Source organism: Alternaria rosae (genome assembly GCF_020736505.1).
Source record: "Alternaria rosae strain MPI-PUGE-AT-0040 chromosome Unknown BKA58scaffold_9, whole genome shotgun sequence".
NCBI classification, from domain to species: domain Eukaryota; kingdom Fungi; phylum Ascomycota; class Dothideomycetes; order Pleosporales; family Pleosporaceae; genus Alternaria; species Alternaria rosae.
Window position 1 is genome coordinate 1605911 of NW_025763578.1, and position 17130 is coordinate 1623040.

General features: G+C 54.1%; 7 protein-coding genes across 7 annotated transcripts; 3 read left to right on the plus strand and 4 right to left on the minus strand.

Moving 5' to 3' along the window:
- Positions 1-186: 186 nt before the first annotated feature.
- Positions 187-729, plus strand: BKA58DRAFT_322762 (uncharacterized protein; the record flags this gene model as incomplete). Its single annotated transcript, XM_046167871.1, has 1 exon — positions 187-729. One exon carries the CDS (start codon positions 187-189, stop codon positions 727-729), a length of 543 nt encoding a protein of 180 aa, XP_046022245.1.
- A 700-nt stretch (positions 730-1429) lies between these two features.
- BKA58DRAFT_472423 (uncharacterized protein) lies at positions 1430-3433 on the plus strand. The gene is made up of 2 exons (XM_046175278.1): positions 1430-1975; positions 2032-3433. The coding sequence occupies exons 1-2, from the start codon at positions 1815-1817 to the stop codon at positions 3392-3394; spliced, it is 1524 nt and encodes a 507-aa protein (XP_046022246.1). The 5' UTR covers positions 1430-1814; the 3' UTR covers positions 3395-3433.
- A 162-nt stretch (positions 3434-3595) lies between these two features.
- On the minus strand, positions 3596-6065 carry BKA58DRAFT_367466 (uncharacterized protein; the record flags this gene model as incomplete). Its single annotated transcript, XM_046168915.1, has 2 exons — positions 4444-6065; positions 3596-4215 (listed from the first exon to the last, which is right to left on the minus strand). Exons 1-2 carry the CDS (start codon positions 5897-5899, stop codon positions 3596-3598), a joined length of 2076 nt encoding a protein of 691 aa, XP_046022247.1. The 5' UTR covers positions 5900-6065.
- A 229-nt stretch (positions 6066-6294) lies between these two features.
- Positions 6295-7742, minus strand: BKA58DRAFT_367469 (mitochondrial carrier domain-containing protein). Its single transcript, XM_046168916.1, has 2 exons — positions 7245-7742; positions 6295-7194 (listed from the first exon to the last, which is right to left on the minus strand). The coding sequence occupies exons 1-2, from the start codon at positions 7549-7551 to the stop codon at positions 6515-6517; spliced, it is 987 nt and encodes a 328-aa protein (XP_046022248.1). The 5' UTR covers positions 7552-7742; the 3' UTR covers positions 6295-6514.
- A 48-nt stretch (positions 7743-7790) lies between these two features.
- BKA58DRAFT_391764 (uncharacterized protein) lies at positions 7791-8877 on the plus strand. Its single transcript, XM_046170945.1, has 2 exons — positions 7791-8508; positions 8607-8877. The coding sequence occupies exon 1, from the start codon at positions 8130-8132 to the stop codon at positions 8397-8399; it is 270 nt and encodes an 89-aa protein (XP_046022249.1). The 5' UTR covers positions 7791-8129; the 3' UTR covers positions 8400-8508; positions 8607-8877.
- Positions 8878-8979: 102 nt separating this feature from the next.
- BKA58DRAFT_242568 (uncharacterized protein) lies at positions 8980-11889 on the minus strand. Its single transcript, XM_046166706.1, has 4 exons — positions 11058-11889; positions 10366-11003; positions 10195-10316; positions 8980-10141 (listed from the first exon to the last, which is right to left on the minus strand). The coding sequence occupies exons 1-4, from the start codon at positions 11635-11637 to the stop codon at positions 9067-9069; spliced, it is 2415 nt and encodes an 804-aa protein (XP_046022250.1). The 5' UTR covers positions 11638-11889; the 3' UTR covers positions 8980-9066.
- A 1135-nt stretch (positions 11890-13024) lies between these two features.
- On the minus strand, positions 13025-17047 carry BKA58DRAFT_242603 (uncharacterized protein). Its single transcript, XM_046166707.1, has 2 exons — positions 16862-17047; positions 13025-16769 (listed from the first exon to the last, which is right to left on the minus strand). The coding sequence occupies exons 1-2, from the start codon at positions 17001-17003 to the stop codon at positions 13489-13491; spliced, it is 3423 nt and encodes a 1140-aa protein (XP_046022251.1). The 5' UTR covers positions 17004-17047; the 3' UTR covers positions 13025-13488.
- Positions 17048-17130: the final 83 nt, after the last annotated feature.

Below are 17130 nucleotides of genomic sequence, written 5' to 3' on the forward strand. Positions count from 1 at the left end.
TGTGTTAACGGATGTGGGTCGCTAGAGTTGGAGGCAGTTGCCAAGCCCCGAGGTGCCGACGTCTGTTAGAGCTCCGTGCGCCTCCTAACGACCTCGACACCTATGGCGCCGGCGCCCTGGTCCGACGTGGAATTACACTCCAGCTGCCACGACGAATTCTTCAACAGTCACGATCAATCTACCAACATGGACGACGAAGAAAACGACGAGATCGCGGCGGCGATGGGCTTCGCCTCCTTCGGCGGAACAAAGAAACGCAAATTCGACCACACCAACTCGCCAAAAGCCGGACCTGATGCGAGCGGCGCCAACTCCACCAAACTGGGTGTCAGATCGAAGAAAGTTGCCAACGAGGATGAGATCGACCTTGAAGACGCTGTATCCGAAGTTATATCCGACTTCACAAACCCAGCGCCGCAACCCCACAACAACGCGCCGGGCAAAGCAAAGAAGAACCAACCCGCCGACTCTGGCCTGGCTGCTTTTCTAGCCCGTGGCCAGAATCTTCCTGAGAAACTGCCTACCACGGAGAGCACTCCAAACCTTGCGGTGTCTGGCGACCTCCCGCCCGCGACAGAGATGGTATCATTCGGCGGTCCACCAATCTCCAAGGCTGAGTTGAATGCGCTGCGTCATGGCGTGAGATTGGAGAATGAAGATACCGCCTACTTTCTACCGAGCTTTGTTGAGGATCCCTGGGCGAAGCTGAGGAAGGGTGGGACAGGATAAGTGAATTTATCATCGACTCTATGAGCAGCCTTGTGTACTGATCGTTGGAGAGAAGGCGGGTTATTGTCATTGTGTGGTCTTACTCACATCTTTTCTGGCATGGCGCAATATGATGTGTAGATGCGCGAGCAGCAAGAACGTTCTTCTCGCAATTGGTGATTCGGGATGGGCATTTTGTGTATTCAAACGGCAAATACACACAATGCCTGTCCCGAATACCCAATTGAGAGAAGGATGAGGAAAATGCATAGACTTCATTGGCAGTCAGGTAGTCATCAGCGCCGTCTCATCCTCTTCCTCTTGGGCGTTCTCTCTTATGCTATAGGAGAAAATGCCCATGGGGAAGACGATGGAAAGGCGCTCATGACTACCTGCCTAGCGTGCTGGGTGTTCGACTACAGAGCAAGGAGCGAGGACTTGTAAAGCCGATACGCCCCTATGAATACAGCAGAGAACAAAACAATACAAAACCTTCTTCAGGAGACAATAGCGCAGACCCTGCAGCACATGATGCCCCGGCGCTGTTCGCTTTGGTTCCCGGAACGCCTCCGCACCCGGGGCGGCCGATCGCGAAGAGTATCGTGAGTCGTGATGGGGCCTCGCCCTCGTGTGGCTTGCGCCCAGAACGCGTCCACACGTGCTTTCCAGGGGTCGCGCCAATCACCCGCCGCGCTACTCGTTTACCCTCATCAACTTCATCGTGCGCAATGTCTTTTTCTTCACCATGGCTTCTTGTTCCTGCATATGGCATGATGTTCGCGACTGCCTAGTCTATATCTTCCTGAGGAGCCAACCCAATGCGTGTGCTTGTGGCTTTTCGGGGGAGTCTACCTAAGGCTATCGTGAGCTTCATGCAGGTACGCGGGCAAGCCACTTCGGCTCCGAGTCTTAGAATGTTATTGCCATCTTGTGTGCACATGCTCGTTAGCTAAATAGATGGGTATATAACTGCACGGCTCCCAGCTCTTGTTTAGTCACTCGTCTCACTCTCTACGAGCACCTCACCAATAGTCACTCTCTCGCTCTTTGTCAAGCTGTCACTCCTTCTACTGCAGCATAATCCTTAATTATTAATACCACCCACCATGCGCTGGACACTCCTACTCTCCCTTTCAGCGGCGGTGACGCTTGCCGCTGGTAAGGTATCGACGAATGCGCGCTGCGGAAACGCGTACAATGCGTTGCCAGGAGGTATGACCTGCAAAGGTTCAAAGTGGGGTGATTGCTGCTCGCAATATGGCTACTGGTACGCCATCTATGTCTTGTATCTGTGCACTCGACCATGACTAACATCTCGCGCAGTGGCAAGACCAAAGACTATTGCGGAACTGGTTGCCAGTCGCCGTTCGGTACTTGCAACAACGCAGTCGCACCAGCGCGTACTTCGACAGCATCTAGCCGCAGCAGTACTTCAACCTCTATCCGAACAGCTCCATCGACAGCACCTTCTGCTACTCCCGCAAAGGTCAAGGTCACCACCAACGCTCGCTGTGGAAATTCGTATGGGGCCTCACCGGCGGGAATGACCTGCTCAGGTGGCAAGTATGGCAACTGTTGCTCGCAGTACTCGTACTGCGGTAGCTCAAGCGCATACTGTGGAACCGGGTGTCAGCCAGGATTTGGAAAGTGCGATGTTGTTTCGTCTTCTGCTAGCTCTTCGACTTCCAGCTCCTCCAGCTCCTCCAGCTCCAGCTCCAGCTCCAGCTCCAGCTCCATCAGCGCTTCGTCCTCTACTCCCACTCTGCTTTCTACATCGACTAGCGAAACGATCACCAGCATCATATCAAGCTCGTCATCGTCCATCGACTCTTTAACATCATCCTCAATCCTGACCTCTTCCAGCGAGTCTTCCGTTATCTCCGCAACTCCCATCGCCGAAACAGTCTCCTCCTCTTCATCAACACCATCACCTTCTCCGTCTGCCACTGAACTCTGTGGTGTAGTAGGAGTCGACACCGTCAATTTGCAGATCATAGCAAACTCGCCATTCGCGACCGTCGACGACTGCCTAGCTAAGTGTCGCGCCGAGAGCAGATGCGGCAGCGTCATCATTTACTCAAGCACGTGCTACCTAACCCAACTACCCATCACTACTACGAACGTCACGCCCCAGCCAGGCTCTGGTCTCACATACTACAACCGCGATTGCGGAACCAGCGCCCCAGTGACTACCGCACCACCCACAACACTAGCGACATCCACATCAACATCCACCACGACCCCAACCCCGACTCCCTCCGTCTGCGTTCCCGCTGCGCCAACAGTATCCTGTGTCAAATACCCAGAGTGCCAGCAATTCACCACCCCACTGTCTAACGCCTGCCCAGCCAATGGTAGCCAATGCAAAGACAACTACTTCGTCCGCTGCGAGAACATACCCGCCGCTGGCTCCCAAGTGATCCAGGCATTTGGCAGCGTGAATGCGGATGTGTGCCGCCAAGAGTGCGACAAGGTGGATGCTTGCGCAGCTTTTGCGTTCGGGTCTGGAACTTGTACTCTGTACCGTACGATCAACGGATTCATTTCGGACTCAGCTACTACATTTATTAGGATTTGTGAGAATACTTGTGCTGGGCAGCCGGTGAAGAGGAGCGAAGATAAAAACACTGAACCACAGTCTGTAAGTATTGCAAAGTGGACACAGGGTAACCCGAAGGCATCTTAGGATACTCACAGTGTCTATCATCGATACATAAGTCCGTTAGTTCCAAAGAGATCATTCTTTTTGTATTACCCCATACCGAAGTCAATTGTGACCTGTTTTTGTACTTGAACTTCCAAGTCTTCCACCATCTCCCACACACTCTCCTTCCAACACTCCTCTCTTCCTCACTCCTTCCTCCCTTCCATCCCTTCCTCCCTCGCATCACGAAAAAGCAACCCACACCCCGAACCCCCACGCCTCAACCGCAAGCACAAACCCCGCAATCGCCATCCCACACCCCACCCTCTGACTAAACTCCTTCCTCTCAAGTTTCCCCTCGCCAGCACCAATTAGAATCCATGCTGCGGCCGCGAGAATGCTGAGGAGGAGAAGAATGCCCATGACGAGGAGGACGCGGGGCCGCGATAACGTGTATGTGAGGTGGATGGTTGGTGGTGGTGTTGATGGGGATAGGCGGGTATGTGGATGTGAAAAGGAGGTGAGAGGAGTGGTGGAGCGGGGGGTGTTGCGTCGGGCCCATGCTACCCAGGTATAATTTTTGCGTCCGCTTTGGGGGGTCTTGTATAAAGACAGAAGGTCGTGTGAGGGGGTTGTGGATTGGCTGTTCTGGGGAGAATGAAGGGCGGGGTGGATGTAGCGATTATCGTCGGCCTTTCCGCTGCCATGATATCGCATACTTGTTCTTTCAATGTGTATGCAACTCAGCGTCCTCGCGCTAAAGGTCCTCCGAAACCAATTGCCAGCCAGTTCGCGATTAGCAACCCGAAGCCCAAAAGCGAAAGATTCGTCGTCAAAGTCCACGGTGCGTTCCTTCCTTATCACTTTGGGGCTGTGATCCGTTCTCTTCTCGCTATTGCTACTGTTGCTCTTGGTATGACTGTGTTTCAGAGTCCAAGACGTGGCGTACGTTGGTATGACGACTTTGGCCAACTTCTCTTCTCTTCCTGACAGCCCACCCTGCTCCTCGTCCGTGTCGCTACAAGTGCACGCACGTCTCCCCCTTCCCATGCCCCACATCCATCGCCGTATCCCAACCAAAACAACGACACCCCCCTCTTCCATACTCACCCCTCCCCTATCGCCGCCATGTCCCCTTTCCTCTGCACTACTCCTCACAACTCCCTGCGCACTTTCATTCCTCTCTCTCCTGCTCCTCATATCAACTTCATCACCGTTTCCCGTCATAAGGCCGAGAACTTCCTTCCCCTTCCGGTCATCATACGGAGACTTCGGTTCCTCTCCGAACGGAAAGGCACTCGTACACGACGAATTTAATCTCGTGTAATCCTCCGTCGTACGATTCGAAAGTGAAAGGTTGAGGGCAGAAAGATGGGAATCCAGGATTCTACCGTGCTTCTGCGGTATATAGCTAGCTTTCGGAAAGAGGAGGTCGGGGTTAGTGGTTGCGGTATTTGGAACCGAGAAGGGGTTGGGTGATTTGATGGCGGGGGAGTAGATTTGTGCGGTGTGGTGTCGGCTCGCTCTGTCGTCTTGATCTGTACCGGTTGATAAAGGAGATAGTATGACGTGTCGGTTTGCGGAGAAAGAGGTTGATTTGGGCCATGAGGTTGAGGAGGCGGAGTGGAGGTATGTGCGACCTGCTGCATTCGACATGTCACTGCTTCTCGAATCTATACTCCTTGGGTCTGAGCTTAGGGCTTCGAGCGCGCACATGGTCATGACGTGGGCGTTGATGATGGAATCTGCGAGTACGCTATCGGATGTGCTGTTTGACGACGCAGTCCTCCTGTGATGACTGCGAAACGTTGGGCTCTGCGGTAAGGCGGCCAGTGTATCTTCTATAGATGCTGATGTAGAGAATGGTGTTGGATTGGCCGATGTTATGAGGGGAGAGTTGGGTAAAGACATGTTGCTGCGTAACGATAGTCTTGGCGAGTCGATACTGGATCTAATAGATGTATAATCTACCAGGCGTACATTGTTCTTGTCCAGACGTGTTAAAGACATCTTCCGTGCGTGATTCGTTCCTCGGACAGAGACTTGCTCGTCGCTGGTTCCGCTGCAATCAGACCCCGAACCTGAGCTATCTGCAAGCGCATTTGAGAGTCTGGGAAGTGGAGTGATAGTGCTGCGTTGCCTGTTCCTTCCGCGCTGAATACTTCCAATATCGCCGTCGATGTCGTAGGGAATGTCTCTTAGCCCAGGTCCAGAGCTTGCAGTCGGACTCTGTATGGTTCTGCTCATCCTATCCTCCCATTCTGATTCTGACGAGAAATCATCAAAGAAGTCGGCACGGTGATCGAGTGCTTTCTGCATGGTTTCGCTCACGTGAGGATGAACTGATGCTCGTCTCGTTTGTAAAGCTTCGACAACGCGCGGATATCCTGCCAAAGTAGGGGACAGTCCTTCGAAAGGGTGCTCGGGGAAGATGGGATGAGCCTTATCCGATTCAGCGGCAGGAGAGACAGGATGCTGGTTAAGGGGCGAAAATTTTGGCGCAACAGATCTCGAGATCGATGGTGTGCGGGTTCGCGCAGTCTCCATCCTGATATCTCTCAACACCTCGATTCGTCACTGACGTTAGCCAGTCTCCGCGCGTCATCAGGACATCCCGTCCACCTCTTAATAGTCTTGATGCGCTAATCGCTGAAACACACATCGTACGAACACGGGACATATAGACGAGGACAAAGGCGAAGCAAGGCATATTGACGCGGGGGTGGTGGCGACTACCGGAGGATTGTATAGCAAACAAAGACAACATGCGCCTGATAATGCATGTCCACATCCGGCGCTTTACCAGCTCCATGACAGCGGTAGCAAACGCAAGGCTTTTCCTATGTTGATCGGCTTTTGGTTGGGCGAAGAGAGTGGACTGCGGACGCAACCGCATTCCGATGGGCCCTCGCTTGCACAGACCATATGGCCGCCGGAACAGGTACTGTGGACCAAGAAAAGGTGGATGTGTGAGAACAGTATCTATTGGCGAGACAGACGAAGGGACAAGTTCGCCTAGAAAGCCCCTTGCTCTAAATCTAAGCGCGAAGGCGAAAACTAACAACGCCATATGCAATGCCCCCAAATCGTTCGTGATCAACATGAGATTGACATGAAGTATGAAAGAAAAGCGAAAATCGTATGAGGGCTTTGGCAAAGTCCTTACTCGCCGTCACGGTCGAACATCTTCGTCATCGCCTTTTGCGCAAGCTCTACACCGGCAAAGGTAGCTGCGTTGGCAGGCACTGCTCGTGCCATGGCAGGGCCAATACCAGGGAAGAAAGCCTTGAGACCACCGCTCGCGTGGATGCCTTTGATAGTTCCGCTGATGGTTGGTCGGCCCTCGGCACTTTGCAGCCGTGACTTGATGGTGTCGACTGGGAAGACGGGTATCCACATGGCGATACCGGCAGCACCACCAGCGACCATGACGGCGCCCATGCTCAGCGATCCAGGCTGACCGGTGACGGGGTCTTTTGGTGTGAGACTGCGCTTGACGGTCTCGTATGTCGCGAAGTAGAGTGCTGATCCAGGGCCGTCACGCGCCAGTGTCATGGCAGAGCCGCGATATACTGACTTGATTCCGCCCTCCTTGTATAGCTGCTTGACTACATCCATGCCGCCAGAGTATTTGGGCTTCTCGCCAGGGGCCAGGTTCTTTTGTCCCTGGATTTGTAGGAGCACCTTTACGCGCTCGAAGGGTGCGGTGATGATGGTCATAGGGATGGCGCTGAAGAAACCGGCGGCAGAGACTTGTGCGACGCTGAACTGGTTGTTCTCGACCTTGGATACGCTGGATACGAGTTGCTTGCCGAGATCGTAACCCCAGAAAGATACAGCGACTGTCGATTGTCAGCGTTAGTTATTCATCTACTAGTCCTCTTGTACTCACACATGGGTGTTACACCAACAAGCGGCGCAGAAACACCTGCATACAACCCCCTAGCCAGTCCTTCCTTTGCAATAGTTTTCCGCACGACGTCCATAGCCCCACTGTAGACGCCCTTCTCTGCAGTCTGCATGCGCACCTTGACCAGATCAAAGGGATGGCCAACCACAACAGCAAACACGCCACCCACACCTCCTGCTAACAGCGCCCGCAGCGACTGCAGCGAGGATTTGGAGGCTGCCTTGACATCTTCTTTTAGCTCGGCCGTGTTGGGCAGCTTCTCAATGACCGAATCCGCCGTGTTTGACATGGTGGGAGCTGTAGTGGGGTCGCGTGGGACGGACAGGCGCGTGTATAATCCGGATCGAGGCAGCAGAGGCAGATACAAAGACCAAAGAAGCTGTCTGAGGCAAGAGCACACCTACGCGACTACTCCCACAATGCGATGAAGAGTGAAAATGCGTGGCTGATGTGGGCGAAAGCGGATTTGGGTTTCGCATGTGCAAGCTCCAGTGCTCCGGAGAGCAGAGCTGGGCCTACGTCGGTCCAGCGTTCGGCTGTCCATATGCCGAGGCTGATCGGCGCCGAACAACCGCGCACCTCGTCTAAAGACCATTGACTTTGGAACGTCATGTGAGGGGTGTAGAGTGCCAAGTTCGTCAAAAGTGTGGTGTTTGGTCCGGAGGATAGAAGATCGCGAATGGAAGGAGTCTTACGAGTGCAGAAGGAGTGATGTGGCTTCACATATAGAAAGCTTGATCTTTCGGTCCAGCGGCGCGAGACATACACCATCGCAGCCAGTGGACTTGCGATGCTGGCGTGATTTGACACGCGTTCTGCTATTCCCGTCGTCTCTAGAGACATCTATGCATAATTTCAGTCTTCGCTATGCCAAAAATTCTAATTTTCAGTCATCTCTCAATATGTCTAGTCCGTTCCTTCATCCCTCCCGCACACGACATCAAAGCGCGAAAGGAAACACCCAACAATCGCAATCTTCATCAACCGCCTGCCCGTCAAGCACACGAGACCTTTCTTCCTAGCAAGCCCTTCTCATCTATAGATCTCTCCCTACCGTACCCTATTCTTCCCTTTTCTCCACATCGACTACTCCCATCAACACACATCTCTGGGGTGTGCATTACACCAGCGCTATGACCAGGACCGTCGGAAGCCCAAAGGGTGAGCACGGTAGTAAAAGCTCATGGCGGGAAGCTCTTGACAGACCCGGTTGGCAGAGCGGTGGGGCTACTGACACAACTGCGAGGTATATCCCCTTTTCCTTTCCTTTCTTTCTCCCTTTTCGACTCGAGACATGCAACAGGTCGTGAACATGACACAGTTTCTCAGTAAAGAATCCCGCAGCTTATGGTGGTTCTCAGAGAAGAACGGTTGATTGCCAACATCATTCGTGGAAGCTGCGTCAAGATAAGAAGGCTGGGATAAGACTCCTCCCAAAGTTGGAGCTTCTTAACGGAAGCGGTTGGAGGAGCGGTGGGACCCTCAATATTCGATTCTTTTCGTTGGTTACCTTGACTTGTCTGGGGCACTGAAGAAGAGAGAGCGGTTGCGTTAATGTACAGCGTTGTCGATGTAAGGGATGTCCACGTAGCGAATACAAACAAGGAAGAGGAGTTGAAGAAGATGATCATTATCCATATTCATTACCACTATCCCATTAAGCCATGTATCTGTGCCATATCCCATCCATCATTATACAACCAAACGTTTACTTGAATACTTGATCAGGGGAATCATTGAAAAGGAAAACTCGCAGCCAGACATTCACACGGCCGCTATGCTTCGAGACAGGTTGCATCCCACCTCAATCCCGATTAATAACCCTCAAACTCCTCCTCGGGTTCAACAACACACCCCTCGCGCCCCAAAAGCTCGGCTCCTGTCCATCCAACAACCCATCCACAACACTCCCCTCGCTATTCCTCCTGCCCCATCGATCCCCCTCCCCAGGTCCACCATATGCCGTCGTGGGCATGGCATCGCTTCCCCTGCGTGTAATATCAAAGCTACCAGCCGCAACACCACCATGGCTGCTACCGCCCAGCGTACCAGGCGGCCGTTCACTGCTGTTCTTGCCGGAGCTACTCGTAAAAGTACCCTGCTTCTCAGCATTCGCACGCGTCTGTACGGCCGCAGCATGCGACTTCCAGATCTGGACTTGGCGGCGGTAGATCCATGCGCAGAAGGCGAAGTAAGCGGCAATGATAAAGAAGACGCCTGCGATTACGCCGGCGATGATGGCGCCGATATTGGGGCCGCTGTCGCCGGAACTGGTGCTGCCTTGTGGGTTTCCGTTTATGACGTTGGTGATGGTGGCGCCGTCTGGGCCGGTCATGGTGTAGGTTTGAGGTTTGCCGGTTGCGAGAGGGCCTTGGGTGGGTGTTTGGACAGGGGCCGTGAGCGTGGCGCCTCCAGTTGCTTTGCCGCCGATAACGCTTTGGACGGCTTCGGGGACGGCGTAGCCGTAGGAGCCTTCGATACCGGCTTCGACGCCGAAACCGCGCTGGTTGATCTGTTGTGCGAGGGGGTTGCCGGTGCTCTGTTTGTCTTTGGAATTGTAGCCTTGGAGAGCGTTCTTGCCTGTTACGGCGGTGAACTGGTCGCTCCAGCCTAGGCTGCTCATGTTGAAGACGTAGATGCCAGGCGCGTCGCAGCCGAGATCGGTGTTGTAGCCACCTAGGACAATCATCTGGTGGTCCCAGACCTGGCATAGATGTCCGGCACGTGGGGGAGGTATGCTGGCCTTGTCGGTACCTTGTTCGACTTCGATCCAGGAGAACGAGGGAACTGAAAGGATCCACATGTCGTCGCGTTGCGTTTGGGTACCCGGGTCTCCAAGATCTTGACCGGCGAACATGTAGATGTTGTAAGATGAGCCGCTAAAAGTTTGTTAGTAAGAATATTGAGTGAGGGTGGAGTGATGTGAACTCACTCTGCAGCAGCTCCTACAACTGTACATGGGTTGACTCGGTACTTCGGCGTCTTTCCAGAAGTGCTCTGCTTGTACCAGGTCGATGTGGCAATGTCGTAGACATCGATAGTGTTCATCTGGGTCTAGGTTCTGTTAGCATTAACTATCACATCCTTATGCAGTCCAACTTACGAAAGTAGCATTGTCACCACCAGTCAACCCAATCAAGAGACCTTCATCTCCAAAACCAGGGACGTAGACGAGCGAACTATCCGCGCGCTCGGGGAACGACGCAGTATTCTGTAATCCGCCATACGTAATGTTGCGCCAGACACCGTCCGAGCCAGCGGTCTTGCCATCACCCAGCGACTCAACAGCATTGTTGGTCTGGCCCGGGAATGTAAACTCCAGCAAGCTCTTCAAGTACAATCGCGGAGTTTGAATGCTCCATCCTTCTGTCGTAAGGAAGTCCAGATGGCCGGCGAAGTAAAAGCCCCTGCCGAGCGTAGGAACAGTAAGACCCGCACCTTCAGCGACGCGTTGTACGGATTGCCCAGCATCCTCCGCCTCTTGTCCACCAGCCGAGGTCTTCGGATCGGCATGTTCGATCCACTGCTTGCCTCCAATGTTGTATTCCCAGACTGAGTTGTTTGAAGGGTCGGCCTGTGGGCTGTCGGAAAACTGGCCACCGTATAGCCATAGCGAATCGTGCGATGCCCAGAGCTGACCGAGCGAAACAGCTGGTGGGCCTGTGGGCTTGGGGAGCCCGGTCAACGCGGGTGAGGCGACTTGCCAGGATTCGGTAAGATCGAGGGTGAGGAAGTCGTTGTCTGTGTCATGTTAGCATTGGTTGCGTAGTGGATAAGTTTCGTCTTGTGACGTACTCCATGTATCCTCTTTCTGTTGGCCGTCGGTGGTCCTGCGGAACCCGTACATGTACAGTGTTCCGTTGACGATAGCGCTTTGTCCGCTCCATCGTCTACACGCATCGGTCGGACTATCCTCTCGTCTAACGAGCATCGAGCGTTCGGCATTGGCCTGGATCAAGTTCACCGGGATAGCGCCACCTCGTACGCCGACGTGTTTGAGGGGATTGAGCTGGATGATCGGTAGCATCAATGCTAGTAGGACACTGAGGAGGCCCAACCGGTAGAGTTTCGTTGGTAGGAAGGATTGCGATGTGGCCATACGCGATACGTTCTCGTTGGCCTCGTCCTCGTCGCATACAGATTCCCAGTCGTCTTCATCGTCCGCCAACTTCTCTCCCTCGGCGCTGAAGATGTCGTTCCGGCTCCTAAACCTGAGCATCTTGGCTGGTCGCAACCGCCTCAAACTCTCTCCATGTGTCGGCACCGGGCTCCTCTCCTCCATCATCTTATTCTCATCCACCAATCCCACCTCTGTGAATATCGACATGCGGCGGCCCTGGGGCCTTGTCGCAGGTTGTGCTCGAACACGCTCCATTGCTTATTATCGCTACCAAACACGTGCAACCGGATGGTCGCGTGCACGTCGTGGGGGAAAAAAAGGGCCGTTGAACGTAAACGAGTCGTGTTCGCAACCTTGGAAAGGGTCCTCGGGTCTCGTCAGGTGAAAGGAAGCCAGCGGGTAAATGGTCAAAATGACGTCGCTGTTCAGGAACAAGGTCGGCACCCTTGCACGGTTCTATTCGACGAGCGACGAGGGAGACGGGATAACAGCCGGGTACTATATGTGCCGGTACGCAGGATGCACGTTCGAGTGTGACGGGTGGCAAGGGCCCTAGGAGAGGCGTAGAGGACGACGGACGCTGATTTGCGTAGTCGCACAACAGCCGGAATGACAATCAGCTGGATGTAGCGAATGTATGTCACTGCAGAAGCGAACGGGCGATGCAGATGCGATGCAAAACGAGGGACGCGCAACCGAGAGTAACGCAACGGCCAGAACAACGACAACAGAAGTATACAGCGGCGAGTGAATGTCTGACTAGAATGGGTACCGTAAGATAGAAGGGGTGGAAATATGGGCACCCAAGTGTGGAGTGCAGCAGTCTACTACCGTACCTCGTCCCCAGCGTCCAGCCGACCCTACCTCGGAGCGCTGAAAGCGAGGCCATCCTTTCCGTTTCGTCGCCTCGCCTTGCGCCAAAGCCGTTGACTGGCCGCGGATAGACAAGCCAACGTCATGGAGGGTGCCGGTACAGGCAATGATCGTGCGATCGCGCGATTGGCCTCGCAACGTTGCAAGCCCCGGCCGCCTTTGGTCACGCCAGGATGGAGTGCAGGGACCGCCTGACATAAGCCAAGACAGGTGGATACTCGAGCAAGGAACTGTCCAGCGGAGTTTGTCAGCCTGCACCAGGTTTGTTATGATGGGGTGGCTTTCGAGGGGATTTTGTGTACGCATCGCGAAGTGTTCGCCTTTTCCTTGGAGATTTGTTTGTTGACAGGATATCCATCGCAGCTTCACCTCTCCGGACGAAGTTTGCCCCGCACCCACCGCCAACCCAACCCAATAAATCACACCACCCACTCATACACCCTCCTACCGCGTCCATCCCAGCACACTCGCACACATTCCATCGTACTCGGACCCTCTCTAATACGATTAGTCGTTTCCCGTACTGGGTCCCGGAGATTTCAATAGCTCGTGCAGCGTGCGTTAGCCTTTGTGCTCACACCGTCCGTGGCCTCGTCCTTTCTACACCTGCATGCAGCTGTGGAGACACGTTTCGTGACCCCTAAATCCCTTCCTGTGTAATTCTATTTCAGGTTTTCGTTGCTCTTGTGCTACCTGCCATAGCGGTGGAATGTGTTGTTTACTCTCTCTGCAGCTATGTTGAGGCGTTGAGCGTGGCTGTGTGCGGACACAGCACGGAAGTAATCCCTTCCGTAAACGCTCTAGGGCAAGTAAGACACGCCGGATGTATCGACACAACGTTTACTTCGCCTTCGTTGTTCGATCTTCGCTAGGCACATCCATGAACAACCAGACTAGAATACGCTATGTGCGATGCGCTACGCACGCGAAAGTAGATGGTCGTGTGGGTAACAATGGGGGGCAAGTGAGTGAGATCTCGGTTGGCACCCGAGCGCGATGTGGCGAAGGGGCTTAGTGCAGGTGTTGGCTTCGTTTAGAGAGGTCACGATGGTGGAGGATACGGGGTGCGGGAGGAACGCTAGATATTATGCTATGCTGCACTACGCGATGGTGTATATGTTCTTATATGCCATGTACACGATTTGATTGTGTTACTCCAAGTACGGAAGATGCACTACTGCCGCTCGAAGCGCCTGAAAGCGACGAAACCAGCGACGCGTATCAGTCCATTTCCTATGAAAGGTCGTAGTACTCGTCGATCTGCTCTCCATGTTCCGAGGAGATGAAATCCATTATATCATCCACGGTCCCGTCCAGGTCATCCTCATCCACTTCTTTGCAGTTATCGCGGAGAAGCTGAATCAGCTGGTCCAACGCAGTCTGTAGTACTTGCGGAGTCCAAATGTACTTGCGCTCAGCTGCCACTTCTTCTGCGATCTTGTCCCAATTAAAGTCTCCATCTTCTTCACGATCATCGCGATGATTCTGCAAGCTCGCGATCAGATCGTACTTGTCGCCCCATTGCATCTTGTCACCGGCGGATACGGTCGGCTTCGTGCCATCTGAATTGGCCGACGTGACACTGGGCTGGGCCTCCCCACCAGGAAGCTCATCGTTCTCCGTTGGCGCTGAGACTTTACTATCGTGCTCGGACTCGTCGTCGTCCGAGTCTTGCGATGAGCTGCTCGATGCAACACTGTGTTGATCTTCGTCGTCTTCAATTGGGTCGGCATCCTCAATCGAGTCCTCATTCTCCTGTTGTGTTTCATTGTTGTCGTCTCTCTGCAGTTGCTCCTGGGAAACTATCGGTGCGGTGCTGAATGGTTCCTCTTCATCGGATGGTTCCTCAATCTCCTGCTCGGCGTCATCACCAGTTGTCGGTAATTGAGTACGGTCCAAGTCCAGAGCCGGATCTATCAGGGCCGGATCTACTTGGGTTTCCTGCACAACTGGCTGGGTTTCATCCACAACTCTGTCGACGCCTTGTACAGACTCGGACTGATCGTCATCTGTAAGCTCAAGATCTGCTACTGACTCCTCGAGAACTTCAGGCTCAGTACGCGTCTCCGGTTCGTTCGATTCCAGAGTATCGCTCTTCCGTGGTCGCCCACGCTTCTTCGGCGGCGGCGAAACCTTCGATTGCTGATCGGCCTGGGCCTTCTCCTCATCTGAGTTCTCAACGACATCCCGTGTCTTGGTCGAGCGAGACTTATTGTTATCGTTGGCTTCCGTGACCTCGCTCTTCTGTGACTTTCTGCACTTCCTCTTCGGCGGGCTGTCCGCTTCTTTGTGGGCCAGGTCTTCTTCATCCGAGTTGTCAACAATCTCGTCGGTTCCGGCCGTGCGGAACTTCTTGAGCTTCTTCACTTCTGAACCTTCACTCTTCTTTGGCCGTTTAGCCTTCTTCTTCGGCGGCAAAGCCTGGGCCTCTTCATCATCCGAGTTGTGGATGACTTCCTGTGACTTGGCAGAGCGAGGATTGGGTTTGGGTGTTGCACCCTCCTCCCCCTTTGGCCGCCCGCGCTTCTTGGGAGTAGGCTCGGAAATCGCAGATCTGGAAGCAGCAGGCCTCTCCTTCCTAGGCTTGCGTTCCACCTTGATCTCTGGCGGAAATTCGCGCTTCTGCAGATTCCTCCACTTCTGTACGACCTGGATCCGGCTTCGGGTGTTTTCCATCTCACGGCTGACCTGCTGCCAGTTGATGTCTTTGAGTGTGTATTCGTCAATGGGCGGTAACCCTTCTTGAGCGCGGTGATCTTCGTCTCTTTGGGCAACCGTTGTGACGGCGCGGATGAAAAGCTCCTCCTCGTCCTCGTCCCAGCGTGAAGACCTGCGCTTATCACCGTATTGCAAGTAATCCCGCCACCTGTTTTGACAGTCGTGCATGGAACGATCCCCCATGCCTACCGAGATAACCTTCCACTGGTTCGGGTGCGTCCCATAGAGACTTTTCAGACGTTTATCTTCCTCTTCCGTCCAGACTCCTCTCTTGAACTGATGGTATGTCTGGCGGATATGCCTTCTCAGTCTGTCGAGCGAGCGTTCCGTGCTGATGTGCTTGATGTCGTCCCAGAATTCCGCGCTTTCACGCGCGTCCTCGATATCCTGTGGCGTCCACTCGCTCTTGGATGATATACTTCCATCGCCAGTGTTGAAGCTAGGGTCATGTGGATTCCATTGTATAATGTCCACAAGCTCAGACACCTCCAAGCCTTTCCTCTGCTGGTAGTCTACGATAGCTCGACGGATGAGCTCTTCCTCGTCTGCAGTGAAGTCGCCGGAGCTTCGTAGGTCCGGGGGGTGTTGTAGGTCATGCGCCGTGTTCAATGCTCTCTCTGCCGCGGTACCAGATGGGGGATCTTTCCAGGTAAAGCTGTATCTGCCGCTCCCGCGCCGTGGTGTCGCTTTCTTTGCAGATGACCGCCTCTTCTTGGTCTTCTTGTTCTCTTTAAAATTGCTGTGGTCATGGCCAGAGGGCGGAGCAACGTCTTCTGCCTCATCACTGGACACGGGCTCTTGCATGATGCTGTCTTCGTCTTGCTCCTCGCCCGACGGCTGAGCAGGCGTGCGAACTGGGGTAGGCGCATTGTCGATGTTGTCCTTGTTCTTCTTTGTCTTCTTCAAACTGAGACGCGGCTTGGGGGTAGATGTCTGCGTGTTGCTGGCCTCTCCATTCGTAGGACGAGGATCATCGTCGGGAATCTCGTAAAGGTTTCTTGATCTCGCGATGGGGGTTTGCGGCTTCTTGATTCGTTTCAGCTTCGACTTCTGGACGGTCCTTAGTTGCTCGTCATCCTCGTCTTCCCCGCCCCCGATAAGGTCTCGTAGTGTAGTCAGCGACTTTGGCGTCCCAATTTTCCGCCGCTTAGCCGATGAAGGTGTTCCGTCAGCGCTTCCTCTGGCGGGTTTGCGTGAATCTGCGTCGTTGGAATCCGGCGCCTCCGCTTCTTGGGAGCGCTTGTGTTTTAAAGCCGTATGCGAGGGTGAGGCGGCCTCGTATGCAACCATAGCTGTGTCACCGTCCTGGTCTGTATCTACGTCTTGCATAGCGTCGCTAATGGCCCGATCGCGTTTTGACTGCTTGCTCTGCTTGTATGTACGTTTGCCTTTGGTTGCGCTGGACGGAATGACTTGGCTGGGCATGGGCGAGGAAGCAGTTGGTTGCGCGAGTAGTACGGGGATTTGAGAGTCTGGTACTTCGACTGCGGTGGAATGCGTGAAACCATTGGCAGCAGGCGATTCGGGCTCCGGTTGCGTTGCGGGAAAGGGAAAGGGAGATGACGCTGGAACGTCGCTCTGGGCTAGCATGCCTTTAGCTGGAGATATCGCGACACTCTTCTTCGTCAGACCGAGTGCGCTGTTTCGCTTGCGCTTCTTGTGTAGAAGGGGAGAGGCATCCTGGCTGCCGTCGACCTGGGAAAGAGTGCCAATCGAGCCGGCAGCGCCGATGCGCGTGCCCTTTTCGCTCATGAGTTGCTCTGATGCGGCGACGTCATCCATGTCTGGATCTGCGACTCCAATGCGTTAGTCGTGACTCTGCGCGGGAAGGTGCAGGTTGATGGAGCGAAAAAGTGCCCATCAAAACGCGTCGAGGCCGTCTACTCACTAAAGTGGGACCTGCGCGCCGTGGCGGGGGAAGCTACCGTCGCGGCGTCGCGGTTCGGGGGAGGTACGGGCTGAGAAGAGGAAGTACCCATTCTTCTCCTCAGATCGCTAAAGATGGCATACCCAGGACTGGATTCGAGCATTGGCGTCGTGATAGCCTTTTGCGGTCGCGAACTTTGTCGATAACTCCAAAAAATTGACGTGTCGCGCTGCGCGAGAGATCCATGGATGTTTCCGGTCCCTGGCTAGCCAGAGCCGGGCTAGACTATC

Coding starts and splice junctions, on each gene's coding strand:
- BKA58DRAFT_472423 (XM_046175278.1), top strand. CDS start 1,815: ATGCGCTGGACACTCCTACTCTCCCTTTCAGCGGCGGTGACGCTTGCC. Junction 1,976..2,031: donor TGCTCGCAATATGGCTACTG/GTACGCCATCTA, acceptor CATCTCGCGCAG/TGGCAAGACCAAAGACTATT.
- BKA58DRAFT_367469 (XM_046168916.1), bottom strand. CDS start 7,551: ATGTCAAACACGGCGGATTCGGTCATTGAGAAGCTGCCCAACACGGCC. Junction 7,195..7,244: donor TGTTGGTGTAACACCCATGT/GTGAGTACAAGA, acceptor GACAATCGACAG/TCGCTGTATCTTTCTGGGGT.
- BKA58DRAFT_391764 (XM_046170945.1), top strand. CDS start 8,130: ATGCCAAAAATTCTAATTTTCAGTCATCTCTCAATATGTCTAGTCCGT.
- BKA58DRAFT_242568 (XM_046166706.1), bottom strand. CDS start 11,637: ATGGAGCGTGTTCGAGCACAACCTGCGACAAGGCCCCAGGGCCGCCGC. Junction 10,317..10,365: donor GTGGTGACAATGCTACTTTC/GTAAGTTGGACT, acceptor AACAGAACCTAG/ACCCAGATGAACACTATCGA. Junction 10,142..10,194: donor GTTGTAGGAGCTGCTGCAGA/GTGAGTTCACAT, acceptor ACAAACTTTTAG/CGGCTCATCTTACAACATCT.
- BKA58DRAFT_242603 (XM_046166707.1), bottom strand. CDS start 17,003: ATGCTCGAATCCAGTCCTGGGTATGCCATCTTTAGCGATCTGAGGAGA. Junction 16,770..16,861: donor GGCGCGCAGGTCCCACTTTA/GTGAGTAGACGG, acceptor AACGCATTGGAG/TCGCAGATCCAGACATGGAT.